Source organism: Hippocampus zosterae, chromosome 8, assembly GCF_025434085.1.
Source record: "Hippocampus zosterae strain Florida chromosome 8, ASM2543408v3, whole genome shotgun sequence".
In the NCBI taxonomy this organism is placed as follows: Eukaryota; Metazoa; Chordata; class Actinopteri; order Syngnathiformes; family Syngnathidae; genus Hippocampus; species Hippocampus zosterae.
Window position 1 is genome coordinate 24,017,399 of NC_067458.1, and position 17,303 is coordinate 24,034,701.

General features: G+C 50.2%; 1 protein-coding gene across 14 annotated transcripts in view; it reads right to left on the reverse strand.

Annotated features, from left to right (window-relative positions):
* Positions 1-132: 132 nt before the first annotated feature.
* The window catches only part of ptprfa (protein tyrosine phosphatase receptor type Fa), a 40,972-nt gene continuing 23,801 nt past the window's right edge, over positions 133-17,303 (reverse strand). For 4 of the 14 annotated variants that reach the window (XM_052073812.1, XM_052073811.1, XM_052073810.1 and 1 more), the window contains 28 exons: positions 16,358-16,627; positions 15,087-15,668; positions 14,210-14,346; positions 13,833-13,977; positions 12,918-13,235; positions 12,195-12,388; positions 9,615-9,732; positions 8,767-9,348; positions 8,580-8,677; positions 8,251-8,507; positions 8,074-8,152; positions 7,554-7,763; positions 7,178-7,341; positions 7,055-7,066; positions 6,655-6,767; positions 6,517-6,549; positions 5,983-6,080; positions 5,728-5,851; positions 5,478-5,653; positions 5,278-5,397; positions 4,350-4,504; positions 3,750-4,035; positions 2,157-2,335; positions 1,946-2,072; positions 1,657-1,782; positions 1,424-1,578; positions 1,215-1,350; positions 133-960 (listed from right to left, as the gene is read on the reverse strand). In XM_052073812.1, coding sequence (XP_051929772.1) covers positions 892-960; positions 1,215-1,350; positions 1,424-1,578; positions 1,657-1,782; positions 1,946-2,072; positions 2,157-2,335; positions 3,750-4,035; positions 4,350-4,504; positions 5,278-5,397; positions 5,478-5,653; positions 5,728-5,851; positions 5,983-6,080; positions 6,517-6,549; positions 6,655-6,767; positions 7,055-7,066; positions 7,178-7,341; positions 7,554-7,763; positions 8,074-8,152; positions 8,251-8,507; positions 8,580-8,677; positions 8,767-9,348; positions 9,615-9,732; positions 12,195-12,388; positions 12,918-13,235; positions 13,833-13,977; positions 14,210-14,346; positions 15,087-15,668; positions 16,358-16,627 — 5,063 coding nt within the window. In that variant the 3' untranslated portion in view covers positions 133-891. The remainder of the gene's footprint in view (positions 961-1,214; positions 1,351-1,423; positions 1,579-1,656; positions 1,783-1,945; positions 2,073-2,156; positions 2,336-3,749; positions 4,036-4,349; positions 4,505-5,277; positions 5,398-5,477; positions 5,654-5,727; positions 5,852-5,982; positions 6,081-6,516; positions 6,550-6,654; positions 6,768-7,054; positions 7,067-7,177; positions 7,342-7,553; positions 7,764-8,073; positions 8,153-8,250; positions 8,508-8,579; positions 8,678-8,766; positions 9,349-9,614; positions 9,733-12,194; positions 12,389-12,917; positions 13,236-13,832; positions 13,978-14,209; positions 14,347-15,086; positions 15,669-16,357; positions 16,628-17,303) is intronic. The other 10 variants (XM_052073817.1, XM_052073816.1, XM_052073815.1 and 7 more) reach the window with 6 other exon arrangements.

The window sequence follows — 17,303 nt, forward strand, 5'->3', positions numbered from 1 at the left end:
TAGCTATACAGCAATGTGTGTAGCGTCCTATGCAATGTCTAGTGCATTTGGGCACTGACAACATACTGTCAATTAATACATGAATAAATAGACGTACATACAAGTGAAATGGAATAAAGGGTCTGAACAAGATTTTCATGGCCTTTCATTTGTATAATTTTTTATTTAAAAATAGAGAGATCACATATGCGAAACAACATAAAATATATAGAGATTTATTGAACTTAATGCATCCTGCCTCATCCATAGATGACCGAGGCCTGTCATTGCCCTCCCGCCCCCACGGAAAGTCACTTAGCCTCAAAAATTATATTTTCCCAACTTTGAAGTGACCCATCATTTAGTATCCTCGGTTTTATTATTGGAGCTTTCTAAAATCCTGAAATCTCAGGGCTTGTTTCTTGTCGATTAGGCCACGTCTCACGTACGAATAAGAGGAAGTGCAACCAAACTTGCTGTGGCTCAACATCCCGTTGAGCATTTCCCAGCCAAAACGTTTGATCCATTCGTCGGTGGTGCTCCATTATCAGGGTGTGATGACACCCCACACCAAAAAAAAAAAAAAAAAAACAATAAAAGTAACATTAGAGTATCATCATGTCTATGGTAGAAAAAAAAACCAAAGTAGCAGCAGGTGAGTTTCATAATAATAATAGTCATGATCATAATATACGCATGTTGAAAAAGACATGTCCTCTGCAGTGCTTATAGAAAGTGAAAAGATTAAAACGTGATCAAAAATTATTTGTACAAGCTCAACGAAGGGGCGACGGGTGTACGAAGACCCGGGAGGGTTCGCCAGGATTTTGGGAGTCGGTCCCTCCTGCCCAGAATCGAGGGCAACCGCTTGCGGTCGCAGCGTAGTCGGCATGGCTGGCAGAAGAGTGCTCGTTATGTTGCATAGTGGTCAAAGCTTCCGAGGTACTCCAGAGCGGCCCGGTAGCACAGCTGGTACTGGTCCTGAAGGCATAAAAGTTATTTCTTGCTGCTCCCAGATGAAGTTTAGAGTCAATCTAAATGTTAATAAAAAGTAAGTCAACGTTGTGCATTTCAAACCACCGCATGACTTTGCCTTCCATTGGCTTGATGCTAACACACAATGCAAAACGCCATAGACGAGCTAACAAATAGCATCTATGTTGACTTTATCAACAAATAGTATGCGCACAGACAATACAGTAATGGAGGGGGGGGAACGAGTACACAATGGTTACCTCTGTCTGCACCATGGCGGGCCGCTGAGTCCTCAAGGTCTTGACCGTGTGGAAGACGTCGACGACGCCCTCGTACCTCATCCTCTCCAGGACGATGCTCAGCGTGATGAACACGCCGCTGCGCCCCACACCGGCACTGGTGGCGATCAAGTCGGCGTCTTTTAATGCTGCGAAGGGCGTTAGTGGAGCGCCATTGGGGAAACACCCACCTGCAGTGCACAGCGATGGGTCCGTCTTGGCCAAACTGCTCCTTAGTTTTGTGGACTTGTCCGATGAAGTCGATGAAGCCTTCTCCGTTTTTGGGAACTCCCTGCTCGGGCCAGTCGCTAAACTGAAACTGCCGGATGGTCCTCGACTGGCCGTCCTGATGAACAAACGAGGGCTGATAACCGACTTGCGGTGCAGTTAGCGCAAAGACGGCAAAGAATCGGTCGTCACTTACCCGGGCGTCGGTCACTTTGAACTCCCTTAGGATGTATTGCGGCATGTTGTACTCGGCCATGGGGTCCACTACAAAGTACTGGTAGCGTGCTGAACGCTCAGCGGGCCAGTACTGATGGCACTTTTCCTGCAGGGTAGCCACAGGTTGTTATTAGATTCTGGCTGTATGAAAACACTGAGCAAAAATATTGCGGTATCACAGTATTAAAATTTTTAGCAATCCGCTGCCACCCCCCTAAAAAAAACTCCCCTGTACAATATTTCACTGTTAATCTCCATTCATGTTTTACCCGTCCCATCTCGCGCAGTTTGGTGAGCATGACGACGATGGTGGAGTTGTGCTCCCACAGCATCCTCCAGAAGTCCTCGGTGGTCTCGGCCAAGGGGCCCTGGGTGGCGATGTAGGCTCTCTGCAGTCTGGAGAAAGCAACGCAAAGCCAGGCAGTTACAGCAGAGTGCCACCAGGCGGCACTGTAGAAACACACGAAGAGCACGACGGGCCTGTATCCGTCGATGAAGCTGGCGTTGATGTAGTCGGAGCCCTCCATGCCTCTGATGGGCTGCAGACAAACGCGGCTGGACTCGAAAGGCATGATGTTCACCAGGCGGTTCTTGAACTTGTTGCACGGCAGGTTGGCGCTGATGAAACGTGAGGTATGTGCTTTGGAGTTGGCCAACTTCTGCAAACACACACACACACACACACACACATGCACACACACGCATACGATGATACATTCATTCATTCATTCATTCATCTTCCGAGCCGCTTGATCCTCACTAGGGTCGCGGGGGGTGCTGGAGCCTATCCCAGCTGTCTTCGGGCAGTAGGCGGGGGACACCCTGAATCGGTTGCCAGCCAATCGCAGGGCACACAGAAACGAACGACCATTCGCACTCACACTCACACCTAGGGACAATTTAGAGTGTTCAATCAGCCTGCCACGCATGTTTTTTTTTGGAATGTGGGAGGAAACCGGAGCACCCGGAGAAAAGCCACGCAGGCCCGGGGAGAACATGCAAACTCCTACGATGATACATTTTATAAATATAACATGCAATTTAAACAAATAGGGCGGCCCGGTAGTCCAGTGGTTAGCACGTGGGCTTCACAGTGCAGAGGTACCGGGTTCGATTCCAGCTCCGGCCTCCCTGTGTGGAGTTTGCATGTTCTCCCCGGGCCTGCGTGGCTTTTCTCCGGGTGCTCCGGTTTCCTCCCACATTCCAAAAACACGCGTGGCAGGCTGATTGAACGCTCTAAATTGTTCTCCCGGGCCGGCGTGGGTTTTCTCCGGGTGCTCCGGTTTCCTCCCACATTCCAAAAACATGCATGGCAGGCTGATTGAACGCTCTAAATTGTTCTCCCGGGCCGGCGTGGGTTTTCTCCGGGTGCTCCGGTTTCCTCCCACATTCCAAAAACATGCGTGGCAGGCTGATTGAACGCTCTAAATTGTTCTCCCGGGCCGGCGTGGGTTTTCTCCGGGTGCTCCGGTTTCCTCCCACATTCCAAAAACATGCATGGCAGGCTGATTGAACGCTCTAAATTGTTCTCCCGGGCCGGCGTGGGTTTTCTCCGGGTGCTCCGGTTTCCTCCCACATTCCAAAAACATGCGTGGCAGGCTGATTGAACGCTCTAAATTGTTCTCCCGGGCCGGCGTGGGTTTTCTCCGGGTGCTCCGGTTTCCTCCCACATTCCAAAAACATGCATGGCAGGCTGATCGAACACTCTAAATTGTCCCTAGGTGTGAGTGTGAGCGTGGATGGTTGTTCGTCTCTGTGTGCCCTGCGATTGGCTGGCAACCGATTCAGGGTGTCCCCCGCCTACTGCCCAAAGACAGCTGGGATAGGCTCCAGCACCCCCCGCGACCCTAGTGAGGATCAAGCGGCTCGGAAGATGAATGAATGAATGAATTTAAACAAATATTCTTATTAACAGTGCCCACATTTTGGAACATTTAGCTTTTTTTAAAAAATCACATACATGTGGGTATTAACATTTCACCTAATATCTGCATGAATAATAAATGAAAGATGATATTTAACACCTCCCAAAACCTGCCTGGCAGTCCAATCCAAATATAAGGCGATACCGACCTTAAACTCCAGCTCCATGGCGGTGACGGTCTCCCCAGGAGGCACGTGGCTGAGCTTGTGTATGTGAGCATAGAGGTTGCGAGCGGCCACCTCGGTGTTTCCGCACACGGCGGCCTCCAGCAGGGCCTCGTGGATGAAGACGTACTGGTCCTCGGTCTGGACCATGTAGTTCCTCTGGGCCCTCATGCAGGTGACGTGTCCGTACACGTCCACCGAATGCTCGTGCTTCATGCGCTCCAGCATGGCGTCGATCACCATGAAGCAGCCCGTGCGTCCGACCCCCGCGCTGGAAAGGTGTCAACACACGCTATCAGGCTATGCTAGCATGTTGTATAGCGTAACAAAATATGATGGTGCACTCGTGTTGGGCTATGATGCCCCCGGGTTCGATATTATCTTTCTCCCATTGCGTTAAATATCGCTTGAGCGACACTTAATTACGTTTGAGCAACAGTCGTCACGCAGCGCACAACTTTCTAAAATCCTTGCGTGTTTTACATCCTTGGCTAATGACGCGGATACGCTATAATGTCCCAATATGCATTTCGTCGCTTTGTGATGTGAGCTAAAGTACGTCATTGTGCTTTCTTGCATGTTTACCTGCAGTGGACCACCATGGGTCCGGCGTCCGGGGGGTTGCAGGCTTTAACCCTGCGCAGGAAGGCTAGAGTGGGGGTGGGATACTCAGGGACTCCGTGATCGGGCCAGGCCATGAACTGGAACTGGCGCACTTCCCTCCTCTCGCTGGAACCATTCTAAAGATGACCGTCAACTATCATGTCAATATGATAACGTATATCAAAGGTGATGTTCATTGCGCAACATTCGAGGGTACGACACATATATGAAGCGTGATGTAAATACTGTATGCAACATTAGAGAAATGCAGACAGAAGATATGATGTCGCTATTGTGGATTAGAGCTACATACATGAAACATTCATTCATTCATCTTCCGAGCCGCTTGATCCTCACTAGGGTCGCGGGGGGTGCTGGAGCCTATCCCAGCTGTCTTTGGGCAGTAGGCGGGGGACACCCTGAATTGGTTGCCAGCCAATCGCAGGGCACACACACTCACACCTAGGGACAATTTAGAGCGTCCAATCAGCCTGCCACGAATGTTTTTGGAATGTGGGAGGAAACCGGAGCACCCGGAGAAAACCCACGCAGGCCCGGGGAGAACATGCAAACTCCACACAGGGAGGCCGGAGCTGGAATCGAACCCGGTACCCCTGCACTGTGAAGCCGACGTGCTAACCACTGGACTACCGGGCCGCCCTACATGAAACATGATTGACATACTGTATTTTTCGTTTCCGACACTTTTTTTTCCCCCTCTCCCTACCCAGCGTTTACCTTTCTAAATTCTGAGTGTAATTTCCCCATTGCGGGACAAATAAAGGGATATCTTATATGGTATACGAGAGGTGTATGCAGAGGTGCGCGAGTATGTTAAATACAATGTAAATTAGCGACATTAGCTGAATATAACATTCAATCTGATGCTAATATGATATATTACCCTGACCTTATAGAGTGCGAAGGTGCGTATGTTGTAGGTGGCCAACTCCACACTGTCCAACATGGTCACCTGGATCATGCCGTAGGTTTCAGTACCACGACTGGGCCAGTACTGGTCGCACTTCACCTGCAGACACACACACACACACACACATACATACGTGAACATCTTCCTCCTTCTCCTCCTCGTCCTCGTCACGTTCGTACCCGCGACTTCTCCTCCAGGCGCGTCATCATGACAACAGTCGAGGTGCGCTGCTCCCACACGAGCCTCCAGAAGTCTCCGAGGGTTTCGGGCAGCGGTCCCTGCGTGGCGATGTAGGCGTTCTGCTTCCTGTAGCCATCCACGTAATTAGCGTTGATGTAGTCGCTGCCGGGAACTCCTGCCAAGAGGACGCTGTCGGAATCAAACGAGCGGCGTCGGACCCGCAAAGCGCGAGGTGGGTCGGGGGCTCACCGTCCACGGGTGTGAGGAGGACTCGGGTGTGGTCATAGGCGATGACGTTGGCGTAGCGATTCTTTGGCTTGTTGATTTCCATGTTGGAATGTTCCCATGTGAACTGCTGACCGGGGTCAATGGACTGAAGGGAGGCATGCCAACGTCGCCTTGGTTAATCGCATCCGTCGGGAAATTCTTTGGATTCACGGCGATTACAATGCAATCGCCATGTGATACAGTGTGTGTGTAGGTGTGTGTGTGTGTGCGTACTACCTCGTACTCCTGCGAGAAACGCAGGCCGTCGTTGGCCTTGAGTCGATCGATGTGGTCGGCCAGGTCGCAAGCGGCAATGGGAGGATGTTGTCTCATTCCTAGTGGAGGGATAACACATATGATGAGGAAAAGACCGGAGCTGACAGCGGAAACACACACACACACACACAACATAAACAAATACATTGACACAAAGCTGGCCCGAGACATTCATGAACTACATTTACGATGTGATGGAAGAACATGCTTATAATATCTGTAAAACGTCAAGTAAAAAAAATGCTATTTTCGTCCAGATTTTCCACAAAATATAAAGGAAAAAATTCACACATAATATGCTTGAGTGGTCCCTAAAAACTGATGTGGCGGGCCCGGATCTGGCCCCCGGGCCTTCAGTTTGACACCTATAGCTGATCTTTAGTATAACATAAAAACCCTTATTAGTGATTAGTGAATCGGAAGCCCCCCCCCCCCCCCCCAAATCCAATTTTGCTGAGGTCTCAAGTGACAGGTGTGAAAAGAATGACAACTAACTTGGTGTGGTTGGACAACTGAGGGTGCTGCCACCTGTTGGAAGGAGGGGAAAACGTCACAAAAGGGTTCAGCGGGCCGGTGAGGTGAGATTTGGAAATCGTTTTATCAACACACAGCAGCTCGTCAGTGTGTGCGCACCTTGCGTCTGACAGTTGAGCCTCCTCATCTCCACGGGGTCGGACGAGTGGGCCAGCAGCGAGTCCTTCACGCCTGCCATGTGCTCGTCTTTGGACGACGGAGACGTTCGCTTCCTGGTGGAAAGAGACCAAGAGCAGTGAATTCAGGAGCATCGAGTAAAGTAGCTCTGCCTTTGAATGAAGTCGTCGTGGCATTGTGTAACGTATGAATAAAATAGCAGTGGAAGATTAGCAGCGACAAAGTAGCATTCCAAAGAGTAGCATTGCGTCACGTAGCATTGAAAAGGTAAGCACCGATAAATTAGCATTTCCAAAAGTAACATTGAAAAGGAAGCACTGAATAAAGTAAGAACCGTATTCACAAGAGTACGAGAAGGTTGTAAAAAGAAGCGCTCGCTCACCTTTCTTGTTTGCTGCGTCCAGAGAGACAAGAGAATCAGTTCAAAGGTCAAGCACGTAACATTCAAGCGCCAAAACCTTGACGCTAACTGCGACGCAGCGGTGTGCTACGCGCCGCCGCTCACCTCTTGAAGAGAAGAATGGCGATGACGATGATGACGATGAGGATGACGGCCAGCACGGGTCCCATCACCCAAAGCATCTCGGGGTCCTCCGAGTGGCGGACCATCCCGCTGTGGAGCTTCACCAGGATGGCTTCCGAAAATGGACTGGCCACCAGCGTTCTCTGCTGCAAATGGGCCAGATATCAAATGCTAACATTTAGCATGGAGCTGCGCAACAAGGAAGACTATTTCACATTTTACGTTCTTGTCTGATCTTGTTTTCTGCCCACACTTGTTGCCGTCCGTATTTTGTTTTTGTTTTTTTCGCGCAGTTAAAAAGATGCTAACATTTAGCCAAGCTAGCACAGCCACGTGGTTCCAAAATGGAGACTCTTACAGACTCGCGTTCCGTCAGCTCGGCCAGCACGAAGCATCGGTACTGCTGTTGCCCCGGCAACTCCTTGTTGCGGAAGCCGTGGTAGTCGTGGCCGTCACCCAGCGTGAAAACCTCGGGAAGCGAGTCCAGCCTGGCCGCCACGTACGGCTGCAGGAAGTTGCTCTCGGGTTGCCTCCTCTTCCTTCGGGCGTCATATTCACCTTGCAGGAGCTGCATGGAAGATGGAAAAACAACTTTACTATGGTTGAGAGGCTCCCGCGTCGACAAATGTTTAGAGCAAGTTATGAGCCTTCATGAACCTTGAGGGCATGTATAACAAACCATGGTTACCAGCTAAAAGCTAAAGCTAGCTACCAACATAATGCTATTGTTTTAATTGTCATACGTTGGTAATTCACCTTCTGACATTACCCGCACCACATCTAAGTCAAATATTGAGCCTTTAAGCACCTTTAGGACCACAGTACTTCATCACGTTTTTGGCACAGCAAGCGAAAACAAAACAGGGGGTCACGCTCACCGCTTGGAGATCCATATCGTCAGGGTTCTCCCACTTCAGGGATGCCGGGGTGACCGGAACCACCACGACGTAGAACCACCTGTTGTGCACAGTCCATTTGTAACCTCCATTCTAGCGTGCATTTGGAACATAGATACATAATCGACATAACGTACTGTAAACCAGAAAAACACAGACCTGAAGGGGGATCCCTGCGGGACACCGGGCAGCCGCAGCATGACTTTCCCGCCCTCCTCCACATCCTGAGGATACTCTGAAGGTTTGTCCAGGAGTAGATCGGGAGCGGTCCGGATGGAGACCTGCTGTTGGAGGCCACCGGCGCTGTTCCCGCGGCTCATGAGCACAAAGGAGTATTCGGTGTCGGGCGTGAGCTGCGTAATGAGCTTCCTCTTGTGTTGGCCGCGTACCTCCACGCTCTGCTGGTTGTAGAGGATCTGCCGGAGACGACGTCGTGACCACTATGACGTTCTCATTCCTGTGAGCGTACGCTTTGCGGGGGAGCCTACCTTGAGAGGCACCTCGGACTCAAAGATCTCAGGAACATCCCAGGTCAGCAGCACGGACGTTTTCGTCACTGCCTTCACGCCAAAGTTCTTGGTGAACACTGACGCAAAAAACGGAAGGATCGATCATTTGTTTTCATTGGACAAAAGTTCAAGGCGCTAAGTCCATTTTGCTGTTTTTGGAGCTGACCGGGCATGGCGGTAGACATAGTCCTGCTCTGTATGCTGGGGCTGAGCGGTCCGCCGCCCTTTGCGGTGAAGGCCTGCACCCGGATGTCGTAGGTGGTGTCCGGCCGTAGACCGTTCAGGCTCATGCGCGTTTCCGCGGTGGCTTCGGAGCTCTCGTTGTGGCTGTTGATGTCGCGGTACACCACCACGTACTTGACGATCTTCCCGTTACGCTCAGCTAGCGCGGGCGGCTCCCAGGCCAGTTGGGTGCCCGTGGCGCTCAGGCCCACCACGCTCAAGTTGAGAGGGTAGCTGGCGGGAAGGTCCTCGGGAGTGCTGATTTCCTTCACGTACTCTTCGCCGTTGCCCGCTCGGTTCTTGGCGCACAGTTTGAAGATGTACGTGGCCCCCTTGTGGAGGCCGGTGACGGTGAAGTGGTCGTCGGTTTTGTGGAAGTCTCTGACGGCGAAGGCGTCCTCTTCGGCCCGCTTGTACTGCAGACGGTAGCCCACGTGCTCGCCCGCCATCTCCTTGGGCGGCTGCCATTGGATCAGCGCCGTGTTGCCGATGGTCGTGCTGATCATCATGGTGGGCTTGCCCGGTACTGGAAATGAAATCCAAGGACCCTCGATATTCATGAGAACGTACGGTTTATTTTAAATTTCGTAAATAATCACAATACTTCCAGGTGGCAGGAAAGGGAGTGGACTAGCACCAAAGTGGAATGAAACAATTTACCACCAAATATACAAAAAGTGTATTTTTTTTTGTTGTTGTTTAGATTTCTGAAGCTCGGAGAACACCGGAGTTTTTGCCACTTGGGAGTACGTACGAGGTCACGGCGATAATATCCCTCGGTGCGCAACGCACCTGCCCCCGTGGTGGTGACCATCCGGGCCTTGCTGTGGGCGCCGTCTCCTTTGGTGGTGTAGGCCGCCACCGTCAGTGAGTAGCTGGTCTCCGGCAGCAGGCCTGTCAAGATGGCTTCCTGTCGGCAAAGGAAGTGAACACTTTGAAAAAAAAAATCGAATCAATAATGTAGTTGAAAGCACTTTTTTTTTTTTAATCAATTAACATCCCTGGACACCAGCGGGAAGTGGAAGAGCTGTTTAGCCACCAGGCAGATGAACGACATTGTCAGAGAAATGTTGTCTGTACGGCGTGAGCAACATCCAGACATCAACTCTGAAGAAAAAAAGGATTCATTTGTTGTTTGTTTGGCATTTGAGGTCCAGTGAATGCAGGTGCGTTGAAAGAGGAGGCAGGTGAGGTCACACTAAGATGGCAGCCGGCGCTGGAGCAGAACGTTCCGCCGGTGGTCTTGGCCGAGTTTTGTTTTGTTCACCTGGAGGAGCGTCGCAGCCGATTTGCAGCGCTCCCGTCTCATCGCGGCGAGCCGCAAAATCCAAGGCGTTGCGATGAAAGCCGCGCGCCTGCCGTGGGTGTGTCTCCGGGGACCTGTCTCACGGCCTCAGCCTGATAAGTTTAGTGGCGCCCCCTGGCTCCGCTGGTGCTGACAATGACGCTGATCAAAGGCAACGCGTAGATTTCCACTTGGCTTTACACACACGCACCGCATCCACTCGGCGTTACAGTGCAGGGCTAGCCGCACCTGAGCCCAAAGTGCTAATAAACATTAGCGCACAACAAATGGATTTCGCCGCGAATAATCGGCAATGAAGTGTGGCGCGTGGATCGCCTGCGGCCCAAGAAGCGTTTACATGCTCAAGAGTCCTATGTTGCATTCAGTTGGAAGTATTTGTTTCTTCAATAAAATCGCTCAATTAACTCAAACGTATTCATTAATTAATCTTCAAAACGACCACGTGACATCACGTCCAACCATTAATGACTGACATGTTTATACTCATGTACATGACGTGACCTAGAATGTCGTCAGACAAATGGAATCCGAGTCACGACTGACCGCGTGAACCTTTAACGCAGTGATGCGCCGGCGCGAATGAAGATGGCGGCGGAGCATGAGCGTGGAGTGATCAGATAAGATCGGTCGCCATCAAGCTGGTCGCTCTAGCTCCCAAAAACAAAACAAACTGTTCACGTGACCGAAGCGTCGCCACTTGGCGTGTCCAAACAAAAGCGAGCGCAGAAAGATCCTGAGATCACGTGAAACGATTCAAATGAATTGTATAATGACCAGTTTATTCACGTATATTTCTGTCTCGCTCGAACATGGTCGAGTTAATGGATGGCTAGCTAGCTAGCTTTCGAGATAGATAGCTAGTTAGCTAGCTCGATAGATATATAGCTAGCTAGCTAGCTTTCGCGATAGATAGCTAGTTAGCTAGCTCGATAAATATATAGCTAGCTAGCTAGGTAGCTTTCGAGATAGATAGCTAGTTAGCTAGCTAGCTAGCTTTCGAGATAGATAGCTAGTTAGCTAGCTCGATAGATATATAGCTAGCTAGCTAGCTTTCGAGATAGATAGCTAGTTAGCTAGCTCGATAGATATATAGCTAGCTAGCTAGCTTTCGAGGTAGATAGCTAGTTAGCTAGCTCGATAGATATATAGCTATCGAAATAAAAAAAGACCATAAAATTGTAATTCTATTCTACTCATGCTGATTTAATCATCAAATATTGACCAATTTTAGGCAGAAATAACTGTATGATGACAGGTCCTACTAAGATTTAAGAAAAAGCGAGCTAGCTTTCGAGATAGATAGTTAGTTAGCTAACTCGATAGATGTATAGATAGCTAGCTAATTGGCTAGCTAGCTAGCTGTCTAGATTAGATGCTTGATGAATCCCGAGGGAAATTCCAGGTGTGATATTTCACACCGCATGAGCATGAGATGATTTCCTGACTCTTTTCTGTAATCATGCTATTTGTTTTCAACGAGGACGTCTCAGAGGAGACGCGCTGCGTGCCCTCAGACAAAAATGAGATGAGTCAGATCATTCAGTTGCGCGTCGGACACGTCTGTGCGTGTCCCGCTCTTCGTCCTCCTCATCCTCCTGGCACCCCCAGGCCACGTTCCATTACCCTCATGCAGGCTGATTCTTATCGGCTTTGCCAAAAAAGAAAAAGGAGAGTGGGAAAGTCCGAGTTCATCCTCTAGTTTTTTGCACACGGTTTGTTTCCAGGGTGACTTTTCTTGGTGTGACTTGACTTGGAGCGTCTTTGCTTTCTTTTCTTTTCTTCTGTTTCATTTGGCTTGCGTGTGTTTTGTGGCAAGATCGATGTCCATTACTTCCACTTGCCCCAACAAAAGATTAATTGTGTCTTCCTGTGTGCATATTTAGAAAATGTCCAAACTCCTCTGCACTTCTTTTGACTTTCCATTCTCTGTGAATGTCCCTATACTTTGGATGAGCTTCACATTTTCTTCACTTGCTGTTGATGTCTGAACCCTTTTGTCCAACCTCCAACATTTTCCCAATAGTTTCTGCCTGGAAAGTGAAAGCAAGCGAGGACGGTCGGTGTACCTGAGCGTCGGGGTGGGCGACGTCCATGATGAGGGGCTGGCCATGAGGGTCGCCTCGTTCCATCCTGGAGTAGACGATCTGGTAGCCTCGCACGTGGCCATTCTGCCTGATGGACAGCGGCGGCTTCCAGCTCACGCGGACCGCCGTGGCGTTGACGGCGTCCGCCTCCACCTTTCTGGGCGGCGCTCCGGGCACTGGACAACAAGAATAAAATGATTTCATAAAATGTGTTCAATCATTTCTAAAAAGCAGAATGTTACATTTGTTCAAGCAGAAAATTAAATATAATATTTGATTAAATATATGGAATTTTAAAAAATTAAAATGCTGAATATGCTTAATGTGATCAGGGATATTTTCAAAAATCAGGTCAAGAATAATATCAAATGCGGTTTCGTCAAATAATACAAACATACAGTATGTTATAATCAATAAAATCAATGCATATTTTTAAGCACCAGATCAAATGTGTTCAATGAATAAAATATTTTTGTTTTGTTTTTGTTCAGCGCAAATTAAAAATGACAAATTCCTCACTAAAATTAAACTAAGCCAACAAACTAAAGATCAGCGTTATTGATATCCGTCCATTCATTATCTGAACACCCCTTCAAATTTTCAAGGAAATCGATTTGAAAAAAAAAAAACAACAGTTTTCTTCCTCCGAGCAGGACGTAAAACAAGGTCTTCGGCCTTCGAGGTGACGTCCTTCCGTCCACGTACCATCCTCCTGCGTCCTGACACTGACCGGCGGACTCGCCGGTCCAGGCCCGACATCGGTGAGTGCTCGCACCCACACGGTATATTCTGTCCACTTTTCCAGACCCTCCAGGACAAAGCTGCGCACGTCTGCGCCGATGGCCAACACCTGGTGGCGCTGCGCATCCTCCCTGGCTAGCGCGTGGTATGTGAGGGAGTAGCCGGTGACGGCGGTGGCATCATCGTAGGTCCCGGTGGCAGCCGGCGGCGCCTCCCAACTCACTTGGATGCTGGTGGAGCTCAAGCTGAGCAAGCGGACGTCCTGGGGGGGCGCCGAGGGGGCTGATGGGAACACAGACACATCATGGAGGACGACATGCTAACATGGAAACGCACGAGGTGAAATGGCACAAACACACAGCGCGGCAGGGGAGTGGGGACTGGCTGGAGATGCCGGCACGGGTCAAAGGTCATGGCGTGCCACCGTTTGCAATGAGCTAGCTTGAAGCTAAAGGAACATGGTGTCCTCTTGTATTTAGTCTTGAAGAGTCCAGCGACGGTTTGATCGGGATCGCTTAGCGGCCTGGTAAACTGGCGCAGATCCAAAGGAACCTTTGCCACCTTCTCTTAAATCTTCAGGACCTAAGGAACACTTTGGTACCTTGTCGTTGATCTCGGGTACAACAGTGAGTGTTTATAATCCAGTTAGCGGTCTGCTAACCGAGGAAAGATCCAGAGGAACGGCTTCGGTCTTGTCGAATCCACCGGGAGTTTCAGGGCCAAATATCACAGATGCGGAATAACATATGGTCTTCTCATCTCTGTCTTGTAGAGTCCAGTGAGTGTAGAAAGTCAAGTGACTGCTTCAGGAAAGGTTAGCAGCGATCCAGAGGAACACCCCCGCGACACGCAAACCAGGAAAATACATTTTGCACTTACTGGTTCGGGCGGTCCTGCACTCGATGGGTCTTGTGAAGACTCCTAAGCCCGTCTCGGACCTGGCGGCCAGGGTGAAGACGTAGACGGTGTCCGCTTTCAAACCGTCCACGGCGTACGATCCGGCGGGGTCAAAGGTCACGCTGTGCTGCCGGAGCACAATCAGCGTGGATTGTCAAATGTTAACCATCTTGGATCTTCGAAGTCAAGGTTGGGCAAACTTTGGGGCTTAAATGCCACTTTGGATCATTTGTTGATATTCACACGTTGAAATTGCGATTTAATCATTACTCTGCTTCGTCAGCTCATCACGTCCAAATGTTTTCGTGGCCCTCGGGCTGTATCTTGAAATGGTAAATATGAACGGAAAGTCAGTCTACCGTCTCCTGGGGGTCGCTGGCCTCCCAGTAGCGCAGCTCATACCCGACGATCGGGTCCTGGACGGGCCAGAGCCACGACAGCATGATGCGAGAGTCCAGCTCGGCTTCGGCCTCCAAATCCGTCGGCTGAGCGGGAACTGAAGAAGCAACGGGAAGAATCCGCGTTTGATTTATGAGGGTGTGAAAAGGTGCGCTGGAGTAATAAATTGGTTGGCGGCTTTTATCTTTCAAATGCGGTGTGTTGTCGTTTTTCTTCTGGCGCAGCAAGTTGGAAATGTTTTTTTTTGGGTGATATTACAAATTCAAACTCGAGCAACCTGAAGTCCTGACCAAGCCAGTACAAGTTTTACAAAAAATACAATGAAATATGTATATAACGTATGGATTTGTGTGATGAGCCATTATATGATACAGTATGGCAGGGTCCGGTAGTCCAGTGGTTAGCACGTGGGCTTCACAGTGCAGAGGTACCGGGTTTGATTCCAGCTCCGGCCTCCCTGTGTGGAGTTTGCATGTTCTCCCCGGGCCTGCGTGGGTTTTCTCCGGGTGCTCCGGTTTCCTCCCACATTCCAAAAACATTGTCCCTAAGGTGTGAGTGTGAGTGCGGATGGTTGTTCGTCTCTGTGTGCCCTGTGATTGGCTGGCAACCGATTCAGGGTGTCCCCCGCCTACTGCCCAAAGACAGCTGGGATAGGCTCCAGCACCCCCCGCGACCCTCGTGAGGATCAAGCGGCTCGGAAGATGAATCAATGAATGAGTATGATATGGCACCGTATTGGGTCTAATATGATACGATCAAATATGATATGGTATGATTTCGATATCATTCGTATGAGCCGGTGAGGTCGTGGATCGAAGACCTTTTGGATGCACTCACCTCCTTGCTGCATCTTGATGAGCAAGACATCAGACGGGGGTCCGTCCCCAACCGAGGTGAAGGCGAGCACCCTGAATCCATAGGTGAGGTCCGGGACCAGTCCTGCCACGGTGGTCAGCCGGCTGTCATCCGTGTTGTGTTTGTCCCAGGCGCCGAACGGCTCCTGCGGATCGGCGCTGTAGTAGACCCGGTAGCCGCAGACCTGCCCGTTGGCCTCCTCGGGGGGCTCCCATTGGACCAACGCAGTAGTGGGACTCAGCATCCGGGCCTGGACGCGGAGAGGAGGCGAGGAGGGCGCCTGCTCGCTGGTGCGTGTGTCCACCACGGGCCCCGGGGGACCTCGGCCCACGTTGTTGACCGCCATCACCCGAAAGTCATATTGGGAGAAGGGGCTGAGACCCCCGATGCTGTAGCGGGTGGTGGCCACGCCGTCCACCTCCTGGAAGCCGTTGTCCGATGCCTTGGCCCGGTATTGGATCACGTAGTAGGACACGGGCTCCGAGGTGCCCGAGTCCCACGTTAGGGTGACGCTGGTGGCGGTGGTCTCTGTCACCACGAGGGAGGTGGGGGGCTTAGGCAGGGCTAAGGGGGGGGGGGGGAAGACACACCCAAATCACAATTCATCCCAAATTTATCCTAACAAATACAATCCTTTGGATGAAAATTGGCATTTAGTTTCAAATTTTCTTAGATTTGTCCAACAGCTACGGCTACATTTTTCCCCATTCAAAGCATGTAGCAACACGTCGTGAATGCCACACAGCTATCATAAAAGTCACAGAATTAGATGGAAATATCATCAGATACAGTAGTCTTGGAAATTGTGAAATTTTTTTTGATGATTTTTGATTTTGAAATTGATGAAACCATCACCCAACAAAAGATGATGCGCATTTTTTCAGTCGTGAGCCACCCTTGAATAAAAACAGCCAAAGCGGTTGACTTGTGCTTCATGCAGTAAATGAGAAACGGAAGCACCCATTTGTCAAAATGGATCTCAAAACAACCCCAAAACAACCACGGAACGACTTAAATACGACATAAAAATGGTGAAATCTTGCTGCATGCTTTGAATGTGAAGAAACAGCACCATCTGTTGGACACAGATGGGAAACGCAGTGTTAAGTATCGAGTCGGCCTTTCGGAAAACAGTCAAGGTGTTGAATTTTGCTTCATGCTCCGAATGGGAAATAGTCGTACACATTTGGTGCAAACCCCCCCCCCCCCCCACCCTTCCCCCCCACCCAATGAAGGAACAGCGTTTATTCTACCTTTGACTGTGATCTGCGCCGTGGTCTGGATCACACCCAGCGAAGAGATGGCCACACAGGTGTAGTTTGCCGACTGGCGGATGTTGGCCAGTTCCAGCACGTTGCGTCCGATGGGCATCTCCTCCTCGCGGGTCAGCTCGGCCTCGCCGCTCATCCACTTGACGTAAGGCATGGGCGCCCCCACCGCCACGCACGTCAGGTTCACGCTGCCCCCCGGCATCACCTCGTGGTGGGATGGCGGGATGGAGAAACGAGGTGGCACGCGACGAACTGCATGGGGAGGATGGAGGTGCAGCGCCGGCATCAGAGGAACGGTGTTCAGACGGGAGGACAACATCACGGTAGACGAGATTCATGAGTCGAATATTTGTATGAAAACAGAAAATTGCCTGTCCGAGATCTCGATTCGTGTGAGTTCTCCGATTCAACTTGGTTCACTGACTCGGGTTAGTGGACGCCTGCGATTGGCCGGCGACCAATTTAGGGTGTACCCCGCCTCCTGCCCGAAGACGACCCTCATTAGGATAAGCGCATCGGAGAATGGAAGGATGGATGCGTTTAGTGGACTCATTGGAAACATGGCAGACTCGTATGAGTTGGTTCATTGACCCAATTTGGTTTCGTTGACTAGACTGATGAGTTGGTTCATTGACCCAATTTGGTTTCGTTGACTAGACTGATGAGTTGGTTCATTGCCCCAATTTGGTTTCGTTGACTAGACTGATGAGTTGGTTCATTGACCCAATTTGGTTTCGTTGACTAGACTGATGAGTTGGTTCATTGACCCAATTTGGTTTCGTTGACTCGACTGATGAGTTGGTTCATTGACCCAATTTGGTTACGTTGACTAGACTGATGAGTTGGTTCATTGACCCAATTTGGTTTCGTTGACTCGACTGATGAGTTGGTTCATTGACCCAATTTGGTTTCGTTGACTAGACTGATG